Genomic DNA, 25078 nt, shown 5'->3' on the forward strand with positions numbered 1-25078 from the left:
ATTTACCTAAAATATTTAAAACTCACCTGCTGTTTCGTCTTAAGCTCATTTAGACGGTGCGAGAACTCGCATGCGAGTTTCATTACATTGCGGTATTTGATTGGTCGGCTCAATTGGAAGTAACCAATAGTCCTCAATGTAACTAAAATCGCATACGAGTTCGTGCGCCATCTAAATCAGCCCTTTGTTTTTATAAATAAATTTTATGTTTCTGTCTGTCTCTCTATTATGACCAAAGTGAAAACTTGTCAAAAAACTGTTTAAGGCCTAGTATGCATAAGTTACTCTATGGTTTACTAAACAAATTAGTGCTGCACTCTGGCGGCAGAACATTGCAGTAATACTCCCTATTCTCTTGACAATAAAGGCGCGTCAAGATCATTTTGGACACCTCGCCCGCTTAGCAACTATTGCTGCTGAGTGTACAGTATCACTATTCTTTGTTTCCATACAGGTAATGCAAGCATATCGTCTCGAGCGACTATGGGCCCGCTATCAGAACGTGATTCAGATCTGCTGTTCAACGGAGCCCTACATTTGACTACACCCAGCCTTAGTGTTGAGGATCTTACCATTCAGGTATAAGTACTATCCTAAAGTCTATTTCGATTTATACCTTTTTATTTGAGCCTTGTTGTATAGGAGATTAGGGTGGCTTTCGTATGTTTTAGAAGACAATGAAACAAAAGAAATGCTACCTTATGTCGTTTTTGAAAGGTTCAAATTAGATTGAAACACAGTGTACATTAATGCACATTGGGCCTTACGAGGTTACACTGACACCGTGATTTACCATACAGAGAACAGCGATATATTAACCGTCGTGCGCGCCGATGTATCTTCACTCTTCTGTTTGTTGTACTATTTCGTCAGATGACAACCAAACCTCACTAATTACTAAAAATCATTTAAACGAAAATTAACCTTATTTACGTACTAATACGATTCACTATGGATATGAATATGACGATTTGTACTGCTGACAAAAAGGCGACCATGTTAGCCCTACTGATCCATATTTTAACACTCGAAAAAGCACAGGTGCTGCGTGTTCTTAGCTCCGATTTCTGAAAAGAGAGAATAATAATGCCTAGACTAAATACACTTATAAGATTCACGGAGATACTTTAGTGCAGCGGCCCGCAAACCTCTCACTCGTGGCCCGCGAGCCTCCCTGGCTATTTTGTATGTAATTAATATTGACAAACGACAACGTCTGATAAAGTCATAAATACTAACATAGTGCGGCCCGCGTCCACTTCGTTAACTGCTATGTGGCCCTTGGATGCTATCCCATCCTCGTCGCCAATTGGTATATATAAGCCCAGGGGAATCGTACGAAGGGTTCTCGGGGGTGCTAAATAGAAGACCGTGCGTTCAGTACATAGGTTTATTACCGGACTGACAATCGTTACAAAACTGCCGGCGCCAGAGGGCGCGCGAGGAGAATTAACCCTACCCTCCACCAATATACATACATAACAAAAGGTTGCCGACCTCTTCTGTAGTGCGTAATCACGTTCCATCGATTTTTCCAATCCATCCAATCAGTCTCGCTACATGAAGTACTGAGGTTGACTGAAGTAGCATGACAAATACGAACGTTTCCGAGAAAATACAATGGAAAACAATTACGCTCTTCATCTGTAAATCATTTATTATTTATGTTTCTTTGTATAATTTTTGCTTTTGTGCTTTTAACTTTTATTTTAATATTCTCAGACGCCAGACTCTCCGGCGAGTGAAATGGACTTGGAAGAGAACACGGAACACCTATCCAAAGAGCTTCTAAGTTACCACAAGAACCTGACTGAGAAGCTCCAGGAAATCGAGGAGTCGGAGACGAGAGAAGAAGACCATGTCGACCATGGAGGTTTTGAGAGTGGAGTTAAGGTAAGCAAACAAGAATATTGTGCTGCGATACAGCCAACAGTAACAGAAACATATAGGTGTGTGTGTTCATTGACAATGTCTTATATTAACTCACATTTATAGACGGGTCTATCGCGGATTTAATTCATTACCTTTATTTACCGACGTTCGACACAGGTTTCAAAGCCAAGAGATCTATCTTCGGATGTGTGCGTGGATATACCGACAGAAAGATGAACAAGGTACGGTCGAAAGTATTAATTTATGACCCCTTTCGTATTTTGTCACAGTGACAATCAATATGAAAGTCGCTAGAGACTTTTTGAAGTGAAAACTTCTTTAGCGGCGCTGAGCACTTTTTGAGGTGGGGAAAAAATGATAAACTCGAGACAGCGTAACGCGTAGCGCGCAGCGGAACTTGTGTGACAAACACAGAAATATCTGTGTTTATCACACAAGTTCCTGAGTATTTAAGTATTTATAAATGTGTATACATTATATATATCGTTGTCTATGTACCCACAACACAAGCCTTCTTGAGCTTACTGTGGGACTTAGTCAATTTGTGTAATAATATCATATCTTATCCTCTTCTCTCGTGTCGAGGTTCCTCTAAAATTTAAATAGTGGATGCCCAGAAAGCAGCGGTGCTGACAGCCCTGACCGTCGCGTCCCTCAGGTCAGATTCCGATAGGAGTAGCGCTTTGTCCTGTGAGAAGCCCTCTGTATTGATAGAGATAACAGTCAAGGCAGGCTTCGAGAAGCGCCGCTGGTGATCGCATGTATTGTTTTTTGGAGGAACCATCGCGTGGAAAGGATTCGCCGCTCGGTAGTAGTACCGAACGTTGCCCGGGGTGCGCCAGACGCTTTAGGAGCATTCCATGAAATTGTCTACCGTTGCCCCGTACAAACGCGAAGTTTCTGAAGATTTAAAGGTATAAGAGTTTCCTTTTCTATGACAAATGGTCAAAAATATGCACAGAAAAATAATCGCCTGCTTTAAATGCCGAGAAAAAAGTCGCAACACAGGAAATAAAATGCGTTTGTACGGGACAGCCCGTGGAATGCTCCTTTAGCAATGTGTGATCGCCGTAACTTCGAGTGCGTCGTGCGGGGAGGCTCCTTTCATGCACCCCAAATATATAATATCCTATAATATTTATTTATTTTATTTTCCAGGTAAATATAGGAGCGGCAACGGACGATGACATTCCACTGAAGTATCTTGCGAGGTTGCTAGCTTCAAAGTTTCTTCTCACTGCCAACAAGGGAGGTGTAATTCCTGACAGGTAATAATCCCTTTTGACGTTCGTGTTTTTAACATAAGCATAATATAAGTAAGACAGGTTCCAAGAAACTTATTGGTAACGAGTACAAAACTACCAATACGGCTCCGATATCGTAGCTTTAGCCGTAGGTTAACAATACCAAGACATCAAGAATTACTACTCGTTTCAAAATATTAACGAGTACATTTGAACAAATATTTTGAAACCAGCGTCAATCTATCAGTTTATTTTAAAGTCCATTTTTTTCCAGGATTATTAGAGTATCGGTAAAGTCATCAGCACTAAACTGCATGTCAGAGATTCTTCAGTTATATCCGCAAGCCATCACCGTCTATCTCGACAAAGATGCGGATGCCAAGTCACACAATATCTCCGGTAAGTACTGCTACCGACAACTAAACTGCATGTCAGAGATTCTTCAGTTGTATCCGCAAGCCATCACCGTCTCTCTGGACAAAGATGCGGATGCCAAGTCACACAATATCTCCGGTAAGTCCTGCTACCAACAACTAAACTGCATGTCAGAGATTCTTCAGTTGTATCCGCATGCCATCACCGTCTATCTGGACAAAGATGCGGATGCCAAGTCACACAATATCTCCGGTAAGTACTGCTACCGACAACTAAACTGCATGTCAGAGATTCTTCAGTTGTATCCGCAAGCCATCACCATCTATCTGGACAAAGATGCGGATGCCAAGTCACACAATATCTCCGGTAAGTACTGCTACCAACAACTAAACTGCATGTCAGAGATTCTTCAGTTGTATCCGCAAGCCATCACCGTCTATCTCGACAAAGATGCGGATGCCAAGTCACACAATATCTCCGGTAAGTACTGCTACCAACAACTAAACTGCATGTCAGAGATTCTTCAGTTGTATCCGCAAGCCATCACCGTCTATCTCGACAAAGATGCGGATGCCAAGTCACACAATATCTCCGGTAAGTACTGCTACCAACAACTAAACTGCATGTCAGAGATTCTTCAGTTGTATCCGCAAGCCATCACCGTCTATCTGGACAAAGACGCGGATGCCAAGTCACACAATATCTCCGGTAAGTACTGCTACCAACAACTAAACTGCATGTCAGAGATTCTTCAGTTGTATCCGCATGCCATCACCGTCTATCTGGACAAAGATGCGGATGCCAAGTCACACAATATCTCCGGTAAGTACTGCTACCGACAACTAAACTGCATGTCAGAGATTCTTCAGTTGTATCCGCAAGCCATCACCATCTATCTGGACAAAGATGCGGATGCCAAGTCACACAATATCTCCGGTAAGTACTGCTACCAACAACTAAACTGCATGTCAGAGATTCTTCAGTTGTATCCGCAAGCCATCACCGTCTATCTCGACAAAGATGCGGATGCCAAGTCACACAATATCTCCGGTAAGTACTGCTACCAACAACTAAACTGCATGTCAGAGATTCTTCAGTTGTATCCGCAAGCCATCACCGTCTATCTCGACAAAGATGCGGATGCCAAGTCACACAATATCTCCGGTAAGTACTGCTACCAACAACTAAACTGCATGTCAGAGATTCTTCAGTTGTATCTGCAAGCCATCACCGTCTATCTGGACAAAGATGCGGATGCCAAGTCACACAATATCTCCGGTAAGTACTGCTACTGACCAGAGATGTTGCGAATATTCGCATCCGCATCCGCGGAACATCCGCATTATTTTCAACATCCGCATCTGCATCCGCATCCGCATTATGCGGATGTCGACCAAGTCGGTAACTGTAACGTATTAGCGGCGGCAGCGGCGGCGTAAGTGCTAGTTACTTCCGTCATTATACATAACGAAGTCGTCTAGATCCTGAAAAGTCGGCCAAGTTACTGTTTATTAAATAAAACGCACCTATATTCTTGCTCAAATACTAAACGTCTCGTTTCATTTTTATAAAAAATGCTAAAAATGCAGTATTTGACGTTTTTTAAGCACCAAATTTTGACATCCGCATCCGCATCCGCGGATGTGAGGCTTTAAATATCCGCGGATGCGGATGTCAAAAAATCTGCATCCGCAACATCCCTGCTACCGACAACTTAAGTAGTAGGTACTATGTTGAGAAAATGTATTCTACTCTTTGTACAAGTAGTACCTAGCCCGAAGAGAGACATCACGATTTAAATACATTTAGATCCCTTTAACTCCTAAGTCTGAATGAGTTAGAGAAATGGAACTTAGAAAAGTGCAACCAAATTGATCCCAAGAGCTCACTACGTTCGATTAAATAAGAGATATACAATTATACATATTACTCAGGGTAAAGTTTGTAGCTTTCTAATAGACCCCGTCGGCTAATCCTTTGTCTATTGTTAAGTAAAACCGCTCGTGCCACGTGCCACAACCACCTGCATAAAAAATCGTTCGTTCGCTTTACCCAGGTAATTCAATTACAACACCTATGAAAATTGCAATAAGATTCAAAATTAACTGATGGATAAATATTTTGTTAGGATGTGTGTGGTCCGTTCAACTCGCCGGCATTACGGTTACTGAGTGCCGGCGAGTCAAACGCTACAGAACCAGTCTAAAATGTGTCATCGAGATGCGTAACAAAGGCGTGTTATCGGAGAGCGTAACTGCACTGGTTTTTTGAGCGTTGGTCTAGCCCGCGCTCAGGTGCCTATTAGAATAATTACAGACCCTTTTTTGCAGGTAAGTAGCACGTGCGGTTTTATTTAACAATATACAAATTTTTAGCCGTATCTATTAGAAAGCTACAAACTATACTTACAAATTATTCAAATTACAGGCTCATCAGAAGGAACAGATTACAACCAAGACCACATAAACGACTTCATACTTGAACGCAACGTCTGCTACCAAGACTCACTGACAGACTCCCTAACCCAAGACCTCCTGAACCGAAGCATTGACAGCCACACGCCATCGCAACAATCCAAAAAGGACAGCAAATCTCTAGAAAAATCTATGGACAGTGTCGAACAAAAGAGCTCCTCGAAAGACGTCCAAAGCAACATCTTGGATAGCAAAGTTTACACCAAAGAATTAATCGCTAGCGCCATGACGGATAGCACTAACCCTAATATGACTAACAGTAATTTCACTACAAACTCCAATATGTCTTGCAGTAACGACCCTACTACGGGCTACCCTATGTCAAGCAGCGGTGACATATTATCTTCAAGCATAGATTTAGACATGAAATTCGACCATTTCGGTGAATCTACTACCAATTTGGAGAACCTAGACGCTTTTAAAAGGGAAGAAAAGAAACGGGCGTTGAAAAGGACCGATGAAGTTCATAGCAAAGATGCTCCGATTATGGAAATAAGTGAGGATGGCAGTTTCGAGTTTCAGCACATGTCGGATGTTTTTGTTCTTTTTGAAGAGCATTCGGACCCACAAATAAGGGGGTTGGTGAGAGTGTGTATAGGGAATTATTTGAGTGCAGCGTTAGAGCTTTCACATGGGGATTACAATAGGTGGAGGAATGTTAGTGCTTTGCCGAAGGAAGTTAGTGATAATATCAGCGCTGAAAAGCTGGTGAAGATCATTTTAAAGGTACAGTACTGCAACTCATACTCGTTTGCCTAAGGTCTGCCACTGTTGGTGGTGCAACCACTGTTTCCGAGTCCCTATCAGAGTTACGACTGATTTTGTACTAGATAACAAAGTATTAGTATTTTAAAGTTGAATATACGTTTGAAGTTGACATTACAGTTATTTTTTAGGGTTCCGTACCCAAAGGGTAAAACGGGACCCTATTACTAAGACTTCGCTGTCCGTCCGTCCGTCTGTCACCAGGCTGTATCTCACGAACCGTGATAGCTAGACAGTTGAAATTTTCACAGATGATGTATTTCTGTTGCCGCTATACGTAGGCAACTCTGAAAGTTCTTAGAAAAGGCTACTTAGAGATCATATAACAAAAAGAGGCATATTATTTATGAAAATATAACTCTTTATTCTTTTTTTGAGGTATATGCAATTTGGTAGTTATCTGTGTTTCAGGATTGATGGCAATTTGGAAATTGTACGTCAAACGTTATTCCAATTTCGCCCTAAGAATTTTTTCGTATTACTATTTATAACGATTTTCATTGTTGGCTCAGCCGACAACAGAGTTACAGTAGGCTTCAGTTATAGTTTCATAATGAAGCCTAGTTCTTGTACGTCGGTTTATTTTTTAAATTACTCATTTAATCGCTTTTGTAGGTATTCAACGGATGATCATAGAGAAGCATGTCATTCTAGAGTGACGTCAAAAGTTTACATCGCACAGTTGTGCGGTTAATAAAAAATACTGGCAAAAAATTGTATATCAGTAGTTTTTGATATCCCTCAGTATTCATATGACACTGTTAAAAAAATCTTGCTTAAATTATTTTGTGTCAAAAAAGCTTGAATCCCAATGGGTACCTCATGAATTTCATACAAAACCTCCGAGGACCTAAAATCGCCATACAAAAAAGGCATTGGAAGAATGAGCTGTGTGCGCTTCAGGGTAATCCTATCCTAATGAAAATTTGTACGCGTGGTCAGAAAGAGATAAAGCACGCATTAAAATAAAGAGTAACGTCCTAATTACTTCAGCTTTTTCTATTCTAAACACTTTCAGTTTGCCCCTCGTAACAACAAATACTAAAAACAGAATAAAATAAAGATTTAAATGGGGTTCCCATACAACAAACGTGATTTTTGACCAAAGTTAAGCAACGTCGGGAGTGGTCAGTACTTGGATGGGTGACCGTTTTTTTTTGCTTTTTTTTTGTTTTTGTTTTTGCATTATGGTACGGAACCCTTCGTGCGCGAGTCCGACTCGCACTTGCCCGGTTTTATTCTTTCTTTTTTTGCTGCAAATTTTTGCACTACTTTTCACTTATTTATTTGTCTCTAATAATATTAAAAGTCTATTTGCCATTTGTCTTTGATAATATTAAATGTTGCAGGGTCTAACCGACGAAATACACTCGGCAGTGAACCACACGCTCTCGGCCCTAACCAAGACCGTTATCGCATTAAGCGACGCGTCATCCTGGCCTCTACTATGGGACTGTATCAATTCTCTCATTTTCGTTGAGAGTAACAAGTATTGGCTGTGCAGAGTTAATTTGTGTAAGCTGTATGAGAAATTACCCTATCAGAAGTAAGTACTAAATGTAATAACAAATTGTGGGACTTTAGACCTAACCTCCATAAGGTTGAAAATAGCTTGACAGCTTTCGCATTGAGCGACGCGTCATCCTGGCCTCTTCTTTGGGACTGTATTAATTCTCTCATTTTCGTTGAGAGTAACAAGTATTGGCTGTGCAGAGTTAATTTGTGTAAGCTGTATGAGAAATTACCTTATCAGAAGTAAGTAGTAAATGTAATAACAATTTGTTGGACTTTATACCTAACCTCCATAAGGTAAGGTTGAAAATAGCTTGACAGCTTTCGCATTGAGCGACGCGTCATCCTGGCCTCTACTATGGGACTGTATCAATTATCTCATTTTTGTAGAGAGTAACAAGTATTGGCTGTGCAGAGTTAATTTGTGTAAGCTGTATGAGAAATTACCATATCAGAAGTAAGTACTAATAGTAATAACAATTTGTGTGACTTTAGACCTAACCTCCATAAGGTAAGGTTGAAAATAGCTTGACAGCTATCGCATTGAGCGACGCGTCGTAAGCTGTATGAGAAATTACCATATCAGAAGTAAGTACTAATAGTAATAACAATTTGTGTGACTTTAGACCTAACCTCCATAAGGTTGAAAATAGCTTGACAGCTTTCGCATTGAGCGAAGCGTCATACTGTAGGGTTGTAAGTATGTTAATTAATAAGAAACTAATTCAGTTTTGGTGTTGTTACAGGATATTTTTATTGTACCCTGGTTTCCACGCAAAAAGTAAAATAATCGTGGATACGCTATTTCGCCTTCTGGCCGACGAAGACCAGAGGGTGAGGCAAGCCGCCGCCCAAACTATAACCAAGTAAGTAGACTACTTTATAATATTTGAATGCCCCAAAATTGTCAGGGTCTCCTTTTGTAAATCTTAACTGCGTCAATTTCAATGCGCTTATTTCGTTCCTTTTAATCGTGACAGAGCGGTATGATTGAGTGATTGATTTTTGTATCATGTATTTTTTGTAATGGGCGCGACAAAAAAAAAATACCCAGCATAGAAATCGCTGGTGCCGTACCACTCTTAGATTGTTGGTCGTTGGTCGCAACTACATCAGTTGCGAGCTGGTTTTATTGTGAAAGACAGCATAGTTTTAGACAATTTTTAGTGTTCCGTACAAAACTTTGTTTACGGAACACTTATGGGATCACTTCGGTCTTGCAAATCAGTTAAATATGTTTTTCTCAGAGACCGTTTGACATAGATACCTAAAATTTGGAACAGTTATAGCAATTACCACCACTCATATTGTAAATAAGTCAAAACTGCTTATTTCTTATTAAAGGGGGAAATATAGGGGGTTGAGAGGGGTAGGCTGAAACTTTTTTCATTTGTAAGAATCGTGTGGGGTACCATTAGAAAGCTTGCAAAAAATTGAGTCGATGGACTGATTTTGACTTCATTTTAGACTGCAATAGTTTCGTCAAAAAATGCATTTAAAGTTGCAAGTTTTCATACAAAAATTTTCACCTCTGTCCTGGCGATTTTCGCGAAAACTATAGCTAACAGGCAGCTGACCAGTCAATACCCAACTTAAAGAAGCATGGAGACGGCGGGAAAATTATCAGCTTAACTTTATCTTTATTAGTTTTTCAACTGCAGCTTGACCTTTGGTTGCTTAGGGCTAGCTAACTGATGCTTACACTGGTCAATTCATATTAGGCGAGAAACATCCTTAGTTAAAACTTTGGCATTGAAATTTATGACTTATATCTTTGACACAAAGTTTAATTCTGCTTGCTTATTTTTGTGGGATATTTAATTTTATCTCAATAGCCTACTATAAGTATGAGAGAGATCTACAAAATACGACCTTATTATATTGCAAATAAGTTTCAATTTCGAACTGGCTTTCCAATCAATGGACTAGGCATCTCAAAAATCTGAAAAATTCAAATTAAGAATTCCGTTCTTGACTGTCGTTGTGTTTTTTTTTTCCACAATGGGACACAATAGAGTTAGTAAGGCGTATAGAGATAATAAAGTCATTTAATATTTATGAACAGCTTTGGCCTCGTGTATAGATTTTATTGAGAGTATCTGATTCGTCGAAACAATATACACAATATTCCTTTTCATTAAGTACCATTACATTTCTGCATTCATTGTATAATTATAATAGCTATTAATTATTATTCAGTACTTATGTATATTTTTGAACGGATCGGTGAGCAACAAGATTCAGGGCTATAACCGCGAAAATAGAAGTTCGCAAATTGCGAGCATTTTTCTCTGTCACTCTAATTACGCCTTCATTGGAGTAAAAGAGAAATATCCCCGCAAATTGCAAATTTCGGTTTTCGCGGTAGCCCCTCAGTCCTGTTACGAGAAAATAATTTTGGAAGACATTAATAGTATATGACAGTTAAATATCACAGTTTTTAGAAACAAAGGTAAAATTGACGAAATATTTAAAGTAAGCCGATCTTGTTTTTTAGCAGTTCTAAATAATATTAAAGTCTATATATATGGCATATAGAACTAGAAACAAAATCAAATAAAAAATAATAATGAGTTCTAAATTCAAATTGAAGGAGTATACATTTAAGGTATTATAGGCCAAGCGCGCACCACGATATTAATTTTTGCGACACGATTTTAGAAAATTCACTGCGCGCACTGTGATGAAAAAGTCGACGATTTGTTCATTCTCAACATGGATTTCGTACCAGTCCCTTGTCATGAAACGTGTCTTTAAAATGCGATTGCTGTATGACTTTGAGCATTTATAACACAAAGGTGATCCCCGTCTATTTCCATAATTAAATTGTCAACATCTAGCGTCTCATTTTGAGACTCCATTGGAGATGCAGGTGCCGAGATGTTGGGGTTTGGAGAGCGAAATGCCGAGTGAGGTCCGGCCGGGGTGCGATTTTATTATCATAGTGCGCGCGGGGCCATACAACTCCGCATGCTGCAATTCACTTTGCGACAATCGCGTCGCGAACAATCGCGGAAGCCTGCAAGATGTCAGTGGTTAAACACAGAACTGACAGCCTGGACGCTTCGGGCCTTCGGCCCTACGCGGAGCTCGGCCTTCGGCCTTCGCATTTAGATACTTATACTATTGTGACAAATCACAATTTTAAAATCGCTGCGATTTTTTTGTCGCATATGCGCGCACTAACATATAAACACATACGTTGCATTTCTGCGACAAAATTATCGCAGGACAAAAAATCGTGGTGCGCGCTTGGCCTTACTCTAAATTATTATAATACATCAAGCATTCGCGAGATGCTCGACTTCGGTATTCAAACACAAAGCAATAGTACAAGAATCTAACTAAATGCAAAGGCCGAAGGAGCGATTCGAAGATCCGAAGCGTCCGACAGACGCGCGTCTCCCGTAACTTTTCCAAGTATTTTTAAGTACAAGTGTCTAAGTCGCAAGATCCAAAGGCTGAAGTCGCATTGGGCCGAAAGCCCGAAGCATCCAAGAGGTCAGTTCTAAACACAGGTAATTAATACAAGTGTCTAAATGCGAAAGCCGGAGGCCGAGCTCCGCGTAGGGCCGAAGGCCCGAAGCCTGCAAGATGTCAGTGGTTAAACACAGAACTGACAGCCTGGACGCTTCGGGCCTTCGGCCCTACGCGGAGCTCGGCCTTCGGCTTTCGCATTTAGACACTTGTACTATTGTTCTGTGTTAAAGCACTGACATCCTGTGGCCCATTTTATAAAGCTACAAGTTACAATTTACAAGCGGAAGTCTCTTTCTAACCCTACGTTTTAGAACGAGACTTCCGCTTGTAAATTGTAACTTGTAGCTTTATAAAATAGGCCACTGGACGCTTCGGGCCTTCGGGCTACGCGGAGGTCGGCCTTTGGCCTTCACATTTAGACACTTGTACTATTGCTTGGCATCATACCATCAGTTTGGCATTGACATAAACGCTACCGTGGGCGTGAACGTAATTTACTTTCTATGCATCTCGCTCGTACTGACATATTACTGCGAAAGAGATATACCTATAGGAAGTAAATTACGTTCACGATATCGTTTATGTCAATGCCAAACTGATGGTAGCCGTACGGAACACTAAATGCCTCGAGCTCTCTCGGACTTGGCCAAATTATTTTTTTTGTAAACATAATATAAACCAGTACACCCCAGTAACTTCTCACCAATCATCTGAGTTAACCAGTAAATTAAGCAAAAAAACAATTTATTAAAAAGAAAACTCCTTTCCAGCATAATACCAAAAATCTTCATCTCAAAACGGCACACCCCTACCACAATGCTCGCGCAACTGACCAAAGAGCAGAGCCAACTCTTCACTTTCAACCGTCCAGGGTTGTCACTAGACCTGGTCAAGGATATGTACTTCTACTTCGATCTGCCTGAGGAACTGAGAAGTGGAGATGTGTTGAAGGGTGGGAGTTTGAGGGCTGTTGTGGGCGATGTTATGTGGCGGTTGGTCGGGTGCAATTGTAAATTCTATTCGGTGAGTAATAGAGTCCATTTTTCTATAAACTACTGTATTTTGTGACGGAGTGTAAAGACTCTTCTCAAACGAAGTGGTATTTAACTGACCAAAGGGCAGAACCAACTGTTCACTTTCAACCGTCCAGGGTTGTCACTAGACCTGGTCAAGGATATGTACTTCTACTTTGATCTGCCTGAGGAACTGAGAAGTGGAGACGTGTTGAAGGGAGGGAGTTTGAGGGCCGTTGTGGGCGATGTTATGTGGCGGCTGGTCGGGTGCAATTGTAAATTCTATTCGGTGAGTAATAGAGTCCATTTTTCTATAAACTACTGTATTTTGTGACGGAGTGGAAAGAACTCTTAAACGAAGTGGTATTTAACTGACCAAAGAGCAGAACCAACTGTTCACATGCAAGCGTCCAGGGTTGTCACTAGACCTGGTCAAGGATATGTACTTCTACTTTGATCTGCCTGAGGAACTGAGAAGTGGAGATGTATTGAAAGGTGGAAGTTTAAGAGCCATCGTGGATGATGTTATGTGGCGGTTGGTCGGGTGCAATTGTAAATTCTATTCGGTGAGTAACATTCGTCTGTCTGTCTGTCACGAGGCTGTACCTCATGAACCATGATAGCTAGGCAATTGAAATTTTCACAGATGATGTACCTATTTCTATTCACATACAGAATAAAATAAATATTTAAGTGGGGCTCCTATACAACAAACGTGATTTTTTGCCGTTTTTTGTGTAACGGTACGGAAGCCTTCGTGCGCGAGTCGGACTCGCACTTGGCCGGTTTTTTTTTATCAAAACACGGTCCTCTGTGACAGAGTGGAAAGACTGTCCTCTGTAACATAGTTTTATTTCAGCTGTGATATTTTTTTTTAATTTGGAGTGGTTTTGTGTTAGTTTTTGACAATGCTACCTGTTAGAATTACCAACGTACCTGTTAGTACGAACCACATTTAAAAAAATCCACATTCAAGTTTCATTGCGAAACCTAATAATTCTGCATAAAAAATACTATGTTAATTTTTTTGCAGTACATACTGTACTTCAAAATAATCGAATAAATCTGTAAATAATTTCAAGTTCACTCGAGCTACTAAATTGAACTCTTAAGTTTTAAGTGTTAAGGTCTATTTTACAGCAAGGGCTACTAGAATGCTTACAAGCCATATGCAAGAAGTGGTTGCCATGGAGACACAAGGAGGCATATTCGGACCAAGGCATCTTGAGCTACTGCCTCGATAATCTGGACTACTGCAATGGAAGTGTGGCTAGGAGGACGTTGCTACTTGATATTTGCAGGCTGGTTTATCCAGGTAAGTTTAAGATAGTTAATATTGAGCGTGTTTAAGGCTGAAAAACAGAATTTTTTTCTTCTGTTCCTGTAAGGTTAGACCAAAAATAGTCGTAGTTTTGCTACAATTTGTAATTTCACATCATCATCATCATCCTGTCCTAGCCGGTTTCGGCCTCGGCGAGTGGATTCACTGGCTAGTGAGAGCGACGATCGTGAGCTTTCACATATGGATAAAACTACGCGCTAAAAGTATCTGGATAACTTCTTATATAAGTACTCTGTATCTTTAAATGCCTCCTTAAGCCAGCTGTTGAGGGTAGATGAAAACATTATATGATCAAATAATGTAGATTAAAGTCAGGCCGTTCAGTGACAGATCCAGGCGGTTTTGTATTTGGTTGGTTAACCAATGAATCTTATAACTACCCGAACATTTAAAAATTGTTTGTTTACTTTTATTTAATACTTAAAGATACAGACTCCTTCCTTCTTCCTCGCGTTATCCCGGCATTTTGCCACGGCTCATGGGAGCCTGGGGTCCGCTTGACAACTAATCCCAAGAATTAAAGATACAGGACTATATACCTATACATATATCTCTTTGAAAAAGTTTAGTTATCAGTAGGTATCCTGGATAACTTTTTCAAATAGAGATATATCTATCTATACAGATCGCATTCAAAAGTATATGTTTCAGTCTATGTTCTACATATATACAAATCTCATTTATCTATCCAAAATCTCTTTGTGTTAAGCTGTTAGAGAATGGTAGATACTTTTGATGTGTAGTCAGGAAGCGTAGCCAAGATGCCAATCGCTTACGCTCCGTAGCGGTCGAAACACTCGAAACGCAACTGTCACTGTCGCGCTAATATGGAAGAGTGATAGAGAGACATAATGCTTTTCGTTGTCGAAGCGATAGCGATTGTCACCTTGGCTAGGCCGGCTGATCCGCTACTTTGATTCTGACTATACCAATATGATATAAACATTTTTTATCCCCAATTTTTGCTAATTTTTGTAATATTTCACATCGTTTAGTAAATTGTTAACTAGATTTTAAGATTGACATTGAATGTACCTACCAATAATGTTTATGAATAAATTTTATTTGGATTATTTTTGATATAATAAATTATTGTTGTAGTGGAAATCCACAACATAATGTGCAAGAAAACAACCACAGACATATTCGAACGCGACTCCCAAACTAAAGACAAATGGCAACATTTAGACGACGAACGAGTTTCGAGCTCAGCGGAGAAGTTTCTGCAAGTGACGTTGAAAATGCTAAACGTGCTGGTGCATTTGATTGAGGATGTTAACCCTAATGTGCATTTGAATAAGAGTGGTATTGCGCTACCGGGAAGCCCGGTTAGGAGGAAAAGTACAGGTATTTTTATTAAAAAATGTTTTTTTTATGTAAAAGAATATTTTATACAGGATGTTTTTTTTTTGTTTTCCAGTATATCAGTTATAGAAATCAAAAAGTGGCAACATTGTAGTGTCGTCCCTTTCAAACCAATTTATATAAGAAAACAGGACGACACTACAGTGTTGCCACTTTTTAATTTCTACTCTTTTTTGCCAAGCTGTAAGTATTTTTGAGGAAACTAAATGGCATACAAATCTTACTTTTACGCCTAAGTAACAAAATGCAATAAAAAATATTAGAATCTTGCGGCTAGTTTTGCCTGGCAACAAACAACAAAGTTAGAATGTTGAATTGTTTATTTTAAATGTATCGACTAAACTGATAGGTGCAGAAATTTGTATCAGTATCTTGAAATGACAGCGGTCACAGGCACAATAAAAACTAATAAAAATCCATAAAATTACAACTAAAAAGTCTCATACGAACTTAAAATTGATTAAAGTTCATATTTCTTCACAATCAGAACCTCAACCCCGTCGCGGCAGTGTCCCAGACGGCTCAGACGACAAAAACATGCGCAAGCGACTTCCCACACCCGCCACCAGCATGCGACCGACTTTCGCGGGACACTTCTACACCGAACCCTTCTATATGAAGCTGTATGACAATCTGAGGGCTGCGTACTCTAACCATAAGGTATTGTACCACTTTATTGTTATGAACACAATCAGAACAGTGTCCCAGACGGGGTAGATGACAGAAACATGCGCAAGCGACTCCCCACACCGGCCACCAGCATGCGACCGACTTTCGCGGGACACTTCTACACCGAACCCTTCTATATGAAGCTGTACGACAATCTGAGGGCTACGTACTCTAACCATAAGGTATTGTACCACTTTGTTGTTATGTGCACAATCAGAACAGTGTCCCAGGCGGGGTAGATGACAGAAACATGCGCAAGCGACTCCCCACACCGGCCACCAGCATGCGACCGACTTTCGCGGGTCACTTCTACACCGAACCCTTCTATATGAAGCTGTATGACAATCTGAGGGCTACGTACAGTAACCATAAGGTATTGTATTTATCATTATATGTACACAATATCCGACAAAAATCCCCCTTGGATGACTCAAAGCACTGACGTAGGTTGTCAGTCGAACAACTACGGAACACAGCATGGCTCGACATGTTTATACATATATTGTTTCTTATTGCTTCAGTTGGTGTCCTTTTTACCATTTCAGATAAACCTCGACCCAAAAAGCAGTATGTTCTACGAATTCCTAACAACAGTGCTCAATTGCCTGGCTATACAATTGGAACTTTCCACTGAACGTGAATTTGGTTCAGTCACAGAAGAGCTACTCTACTACCTCAAAGTTATTATGCCACTTCGTTCCGACACCACCGTGTATTGCATAACACAGCTATTAAAATGCTTATTTGGTACTAACATGATAACTGAATATAATGATTTCATGAGTATAGAAGCTTTACCCAAAAACGATGAGCAAGCTACGTTTTATGATGATGTTATGTTGATTAATTCATTAAGTCCTATTGAGAGTGAGTCTAGAAGGAACAGTATATGTTCGAATTCTAGTCAGAAACTTACATTAGACAGTAAAAATCCGGTGATGATGGAAGAACGAAAAATGTTGATAGCTATGGAGAATTTCTCTAAGAATAAAATGGATAGGAAGTGGAGTACGAATAAAAAGGAGTTGGAGAGATATATTAGGTTGTTTGAACCGGTTGTGATACAAGCTTTAAAGGTGAGTTTGCTTAGTTTTTATACACAGTCGGTATTTTACAAGCTTTTATTTACTTTCACCTGTCCCGTTGTCTGTCTGTAATCAAAACTTGCAAGTTAAATTTGATCCACTTCCCGGTTTCCGATTGAGCTGAAATTTTGCATGCATGTATAAATCGGATGACAATGCAATATTATGGTACCATCGAGCTGATCTGATGATGGAGACAGGAGGTGGCCATAGGAACTCTGTGATGAAACAACGCAACCTAATTGTGTTAGGGGTTTTCAGAACTGTCTCGATGAGTATTAGTAGTCTGTCGTAAGAAAAGTACAGTCAGCTTAAAAGCTTGTACCAAAATGATATTTTTGCCAAAAACTTATTATACTAGAGCTCCTAAATTCCTAATCAAAGATAAACATGTGTCTTAATAGTAGTTTTTTTGGATATGATACCGAAGATTATTATTTTAATCGCAATGCTCAGTTTTCGGAAAACAGACTAAGAATATCACTCTTTACAAGATACAAGAAAGATACGTTTCATGGAAAAGATTCTATCTTATCAGAGTTTTCATTTTTATCCAAATCATTTTCTCTTACAATAATTACGCTTTTCGTGAATCATTTATATCATTCACAGAGCTACACGATGCAAAACGACATACCACTGCAATGCCGCGTGTTAAGCCTTCTAAGCCAGCTGCTAACCCTGAGAGTCAACTACTGCATGCTAGACAGTGAGCAGATCTTCATCGCGTTCCTTATCAAGCAACTTGAGTATGTGGAACAACATGAGATACCGTGAGTATGCCATCACATTTTTATACTCTGGCACAGCAACCTTGTCAGTAGAAAAGGGCGGCAAATTAAAAAAATGTAGGCACAAAGAGTTGACTTCCCAAAGAAAATTTGAATTTAGCGCCTTTTTTTGACTGACCAGTTGGGTGTCATCATCATCATCCTGGCGTTATCCCGGCATTTTGCCACGGCTCATGGGAGCCTATAACAGGCATGATTGCCTATATAAAAGGAGTGCCTTCTCAACAGTTCTCGCTGTGATACTTATAAAATATAATTCAGAAACTAATTTAGCTATGAACTAACTAAATACTAGCAATTCAAAATAACCCACCAGCTATTCTGGGGCTTATTTTAGTAATTAGAATTATAATCACGTGTTAAAAAGGATTCTTGTAGTGGGAGCGTTACATTTTGGTGCCGTGACCAGGATATATAAATTCCGAAAAAAACATTATTCGTGTGTTTGTCGTGGTATTTCTTTTTTTTACTAAGCCTGCCCGACAGGGTCCGCTCCATAACGAGGAGCTTTATCGAGAGCCATTCACGATGTAAATCTTAGTCGGTCAGCCAATATAAAAAAGTCTTACAGAAATTTTGTAATTGATAGTTGATTTGTTCGATGCGTATTTTAGTATCTGTTTCATTGTTTCAGTAATTGCTGTGATCTAGTCCACAGTATACTGATGTTCTTAGTTCAACTGTCCTCCTCGAAACACCACACGAAGCAAATAATAGAAATTCCTAAGGTACGTTGTTCTGATAAAATACTCTCGAGTCTCGAATTGGAACCATGACGCATATTTATTAGACAGTTACCAAGTTGTTTGGTAATTAGCTTATTTATTGAATATTTTACTAAAAAATTGGATGAAAAATTATTTTTCTTTAAGTTTAATTTTCATTTAATATTCCTACACTTTTTAGCTAATACAACTATGCGACGGTCTAATGGCATCTGGCAATCACTTGGAGTGTATAGCAGGTTTGGAGCCAGTTATCGTCAAAATTTTCAGCAACATGGGGGGTAAGACATGCCTCTTAAATTAAACTAATATTATAAGTGGAAGTTTGAATGGTTGTTCCTTATATTCCTCCATCACGCAAACTTCTGGACCAATACACACAAATAGGTACAGTCACCATCAGATATATTCGACCGGCCAAGGTGTTCACAATATCTGAATACGCACACTAACGCCCTGACAATAGAGGCGTGCTTAGATATTTGTGAGCACCTTGACCGCTCCGATATATCTGATGGCGACTGTACGTAGTTTATAACCTGGAAAATTACACAAGGACCTTTTTTCAATCTTATTCTTTCTTCTTTTTATCCTGTTAACCTCTGTTAGGGCTCATTTAGACAGTGCGAGAACTCGCATGCGAGTTTCATTACATTGCGTTATTTGATCGGTCGGCTGAGTTGATGTAACCTCAATGGTCCGCAATGTAACTAAAATCGCATGCGAGTTCGCGCGCCGTCTAAATGAGCCATAAGGTGGTCTCAAATCCTATTCTTCCACTGACTCCGATCATGGGCAGTTTGGGTCACCTCAGGGGTGCAGTAGGTATTGCAATTTAGTACTCTAAAGTGATAAGGGGGAGGCGAGAGGGAATTTATTGAAATGTACATGGACGCAGTGGCGGGAAGAGGCTAGTATGATATATTTTCGTAAAAACTGTTTTGTTCTTGCAGGTGGTAGTGTATTGGGAAGGCAACAGCAACAGGAAGCACAGGCTACAAGGGAAGTCCTGTTTTCAATGTTGCAAAAAACTATGGACAGACAAAAGGTATGCATCCTTACCATAGTTATCGCCAACAATACAGCTTTACACATTATTATTATTACATAATAAATAAATAACTTGGTTTTAAAGCACTAACGAGCCAACGGAAAAAAACTAATGTGAAATTTTCCACATGGAGAGATCTCGGGAGTTTGATGCGATTTCCTATGGAGAACGAAATATCCTCTTCCCAAAATGGGAATCTCCTTTACATATTATGAAAAATTTCGAAACACCGAGAACTGTTAGAACTTTTTCGTAACTCGCACTGCTGTTGTCTTATTTGTCAATCAAATATTGATCACTAAACTGATGAATTAATTATGACCGTAGCCTGTGTGGATAATGCTCATATTGAGTTTTTAGGTGAGCTAAATCACTAACTAAATTATTTTCTTTCCCAGGTCCTAGAACTAGTATCCTGCGTCCTCTGTCTCTCCCAAGACCACCCAGAAAGCTACTACCTCTGGTCGGAGCTGGCCTGCAACACCCTACTGAACCTGCTGGCCAGCGCGTCCATCGAGCTGGACAGCCGGCACGCCATCGCGGCGCTGGAGAGGCTGATAGAGTCCGTGTATAAAGACGTGCTGCTGGAGCAGGGCCGGGTGGAGACGCTGCTCAAGATATTGTTCAAGGCGCCTGAACAGGTATTTGTATTTACCAATTCGTTTTTACCCTTAACACATTCACTGCCCCCAACGCACATGTGCGTTCACCTTCGTACAAGTTTGTTCCTAGGCCACGCCCCCTGGCAATGAATGCGTTAACATGCTATAAGAAGATTTAAAAGTGTCTTAAGGTGGTTCGATTTTCATACAAAATTCAATCAAAGCTCATTAAGTAACTACACACTATTAATACATAAATATTTCCGCATTTATCTTCCTTCGAATATTCGTTTGCGCGAAATTAACAGGAAAACAATGTTTCATACAGAAATCATGCAAAAATCATAGTTAAATTTTCATCAATTTTACGTATGTGTGTGTCACAAATGTCGTGTACAGATACATTTGCGACGTTGCCATACCATTTCCGACGTTGCCGGGCTGACCACGGCGCGAATTTGGAGTGCCGTCATGTTTAGTGCAATTTTGTTGACACTGACGTTTGACAGGTACTTAATTGACCTAAGCGAGAATAAGTACCCGAAGTTCGTCAGCTTAGCTAAGAACTATCATGGCGTGTTATGCAAACAGTCGCTTTTTTGCTTACAAACGGAAGATTCCCGGTTCGATCCCCAGTCAATTGTATGCTGGAACATAACTTTTTGTATTTTTGTTACATCTAAATTTCGTATTGTTTTTTTATTTTTATTTAATTTTTCTTATTATCATAAATCGATTGATTAAGTATGGTATGGGCTACACGTATTCGTTTATTTTTGACAAAGAAAATTAGAAATTATACTCTACCTAATCTCTCTTATTTTTACAATCAGGACATCCTCACTGCAATAAAAAAGAGATATATAAAATTTCCTGTGGATAAAATAATGGATTTTGTCTATGAATGAAAAACACAATTATTACTATAGTTTGTTTTTTTTAGCATTAGAAATAAGGTAAACAATCTTGACGTGTCTTTTAATTGAAAAACACATTTTAAAAATAAGTTACGGCAAATATGTAACAATTATAAATCAAATACGATCATTTATATTCTTCTGCTTTCATAAGTAATAGTTTTTTGATTTTTAAAAAGCGTTTAAATCTGTGTGCCTAGCCAAGATGCCAGTCGTTCGCTCCGTAGCGAACGTTAGGGTAATACCTGTCTCTATCACTCTGCCATATTAATGCGACAGACACGGCTGCGCTTCGGTCGCTACGGAGCGTAAACCATTGGCACCTTGGCTAGGCACCCTGGTCATCTGGAAAGCGAAACACAAACGGAACGCGTTTCTATTACTCAATACAGTGGCCAGTTGCAGATTCGGCGGTAAACTTAACTATACCTAAATCTGGGTGCCTAGGCAAGATGCCAGTCGTTCGCTCCGTAGCGAACGTTAGGGTAATACCTCTCTCTATCACTCTGTCATATTAATGCGACAGACACGGTTGCGCTTCGTTCGCTACGGAGCGTACACCATTGGCATCTTGGCTAGGCACCCTGGTCATCTGGAAAGCGAAACACATACGGAACGCTTTCCTATTACTCAATACAGTGGCCAGCTGCAGATTCGGCGGTAATCTTAACTATACCTAAATCTGGGTGCCTAGCCATGATGCCAGTCGTTCGCTCCGTAGCGAACGTTAGGGTAATACCTCTCTCTATCACTCTGCCATATTAATGCGACAGACACGGCTGCGCTTCAGTCGCTACGGAGCGTAAACCATTGGCACCTTGGCTAGGCACCCTGGTCATCTGGAAAGCGAAACACATACGGAACGCGTTTCTATTACTCAATAAAGTGGCCAGCTGCAGATTCGGTTTTAAAGTTAACTATACCTAAACCTGGGTGCCTAGCCACGATGCAGGCTAGTAGAGTTCTCTTTCACCTTCAGCAGAACCGGGAGATCCAAACCTACCTACTTTTCATCTAATAATCTCAAGAATCAGTGCATGATTCAAACTTTACCGGTTGCCGTGGTAAGACCTAGGATTTAGAGTCTGTGCGGAAAGAGAAGAGTCGTGGCAGAAACGGGAACTAACATTTTAAATTTTATATGGCAATCAAACCTTTGACACCTGTCTTGTAAAAAGTAAACAAACTTCTGTCAATGTATATTTTTACTAACAAAAACCGCAAGTTTTATGTATTAAATATTTTCAAAACACGATAAAACCGTACATAAAACCACAAGGAAAATTATATTTAACATTGTTCGGTTTTGTCAGCGGGAAGAAAACGGCTAAAAGCCGACTATCGACTTACAAAAAGTCGGGGAACGTGTTTCCGCTATTCGCGGGTATTGATGTTGTATTTAATATTAAATAATTACCTATTTAATAAGCCCCCTAAGTAACTTGTCTCCGGTACATAATCGGTATGTATATTCATTCAAAATATATTAATTTTCATAAATATGCAGGTCATTCATGACCTTTAGAATAACTGACAAGTAGTCTTGATACTTGCCATTTTATGCATATTTATATGTAATTTCTTTTTCAGGATTGTGTAAAAGTACCTACGGTAACTCGAATAAAAGACCGCTAAGTAGGTGATATGCAAGAATTCGTAATCTACGTGCCGGATTCAAGCACATCCAGTTCAGATGAAGATAGTTTATGAGTGTCCCTAGTTGTTTTGAAGCTAGCTCAAACATAAGTGACATTGAATATTTTAATTCAGACTTCGATTACAAAGAATAAAACTTTTTCTAATAAAATATTTCTTTATTTGTAAGTTCGTTTACTAGGTTCTGAATAAAACTTTTTCTAATAAAATATTTCTTTATTTGTAGGTTCTGTTAGTTACGAAATTATATTTCATATTTAGCAGTGACTTTTCGGCGAAGTAAAATATCGTGAGATGAGAGAACCGGACATATCCCAATAAGGCCTACCTACTTAATGCACTATTTTTATTCATATTCATATTTATTATTAATAATGTACACATACATTACAAGTCAAGTTTACAATGGGTGAAATATATCCCAGATAAAATTACGGTTCTATTGCCCAATTTCTACCCGATCTACCCGGTTTTAATAACTGTTGGACTGCACAGATTAGGCAGTACATAAATGAGACTATCTTGTTTGGTACTAAAATTACAGTTGTATTGGGCAGATTCTTAACTAGTTTTAGCAGTTTTGTCAATCGCAGTCACTTTGTAGTATCCGAGACATAAAAACAAGTGTGTTTTAAAAAGAAAACTAGTGCCTGCGCTAAATCAGAGGATTGAGTTGACGAGACGACACCACCACCAGGCTCCGTTTAGTAAGCCGTGGTAAAAAACCGGAACAAAAGGGATTCAAGTATCATGACCTTTAGTGTCGTACTATAATCACGTGACCAGTGTTGTCAGCATAGCAAAAACCATAAAATAGCACTGGCGCGCCCTCAAATCCCACGACTCTTCTCTTTCCGCACAGACTCTACCATATCGGTGTTGGTAAAAGCCCGATGTAAACTAGTAAGATTTAACATTTCGGGCTTTTACCGATCGGCATCGGTAAAACCTAGGTTTTACCGGTAAATCCTAGGTTTTGCCGTACTTCGGGCTTTTACAGTAACATATATATAATAATTGCTCGTTTAAAGGTAAGATAACACAAAGGAGAAACAAAAAGAAATTACCTACTCGCACCAGTCTTGAACCCCAATCCTCTTGCACGTAGTTATTTCCACGAACATACCGTTACGCTATTGCAATGCAACATACTTACGTTGTGTGAAATTGTCTACTACAAGGATCACGGAAACACTGTTTGCATGTGTGAGTAATACTAGGAAAAAGCGTGACAGCAACACTCCGTCGAATTAAAAAGGTGGTTTTTGCACAATGAAGTATTCAATGTTTACTTTAATTGTTCAATATTTATTTAAAGAGTGCGCGAAACATACTTTTAAGTATACAAATACCATGACCATTTCACAAAAAAATAAAACCTGAAATTTTGCAAAAGTGGTGCCATCTAGCGAGAGTTAAGTTTTGAGTAACCTAGGCGAACCACCTTAAGAGGACAAGCGTATTAACCGGGAGAATAGTACACATACAGTAAAAAAAATAAACAAAATAAACCCGCTTAACAAGATTTTTAAAACGCATCTTAAGCGGACGATCATGTTAACCTTGAAAAAAAAACTTCAGTAAAACTTGAACAGGTATTTGAAATGTTTTTAGCCTTAACATGCTATAAAGCAACCCAGAAAGTGTCAACAGTAAAACACGCTTAAGACGATTTAAGAGCGACTTAAGCGGACAAGCGTATTAAACGTGAAAAAATTATGAATATGTTTAAAATGGTCTATTGCGTAGGAAATCGTATGAAATGGTTTCTCAAAAGGCGTCTTAACACTTTCGGTGCCGGGCGCCCCGTTTTCGGTACAAAATGAACACACATACGTGTTCTTGGCAGTGAATGTGTTAAGCGAACAAGCGGACCATGAAGAATGTACGAAAAAAGTGTAAAATGGTATATTATTCGGGAAATCGTATTAAGCTGGTTCTAAAAATGCGTCTTAAGCGAACAGCCGTGAGCCGTGAGCCGTGAGCAGCAAAATTTGATGAGATTACTAAATAGACTTTCTGATTACCATTCTGTTTTATTAAATGTATTATGAGAACATTTTTTTTTTGCTTACAGATAATTTCACAATAGGCATTGAAAGTTGCATACGCATAAAAC

General features: G+C 39.5%; 1 protein-coding gene across 1 annotated transcript in view; it reads left to right on the forward strand.

Annotated features, from left to right (window-relative positions):
- LOC134675247 (huntingtin) overlaps positions 1-25078 on the forward strand; it is a 55114-nt gene that overhangs the window by 4172 nt on the left and 25864 nt on the right. Inside the window, exons 8-24 of the mRNA XM_063533464.1 lie at positions 455-579; positions 1723-1893; positions 3052-3161; positions 3412-3536; positions 5940-6712; positions 8101-8297; positions 9010-9129; positions 12514-12766; positions 13897-14071; positions 15200-15445; positions 15951-16123; positions 16678-17208; positions 17830-17990; positions 18643-18736; positions 18915-19014; positions 19687-19781; positions 20183-20425. Of these exons, the coding sequence (XP_063389534.1) occupies positions 455-579; positions 1723-1893; positions 3052-3161; positions 3412-3536; positions 5940-6712; positions 8101-8297; positions 9010-9129; positions 12514-12766; positions 13897-14071; positions 15200-15445; positions 15951-16123; positions 16678-17208; positions 17830-17990; positions 18643-18736; positions 18915-19014; positions 19687-19781; positions 20183-20425 (3692 nt within the window). The remainder of the gene's footprint in view (positions 1-454; positions 580-1722; positions 1894-3051; positions 3162-3411; positions 3537-5939; positions 6713-8100; positions 8298-9009; positions 9130-12513; positions 12767-13896; positions 14072-15199; positions 15446-15950; positions 16124-16677; positions 17209-17829; positions 17991-18642; positions 18737-18914; positions 19015-19686; positions 19782-20182; positions 20426-25078) is intronic.

The sequence above is a fragment of the Cydia fagiglandana genome, chromosome 21, assembly GCF_963556715.1.
Source record: "Cydia fagiglandana chromosome 21, ilCydFagi1.1, whole genome shotgun sequence".
Classification (NCBI taxonomy): domain Eukaryota; kingdom Metazoa; phylum Arthropoda; class Insecta; order Lepidoptera; family Tortricidae; genus Cydia; species Cydia fagiglandana.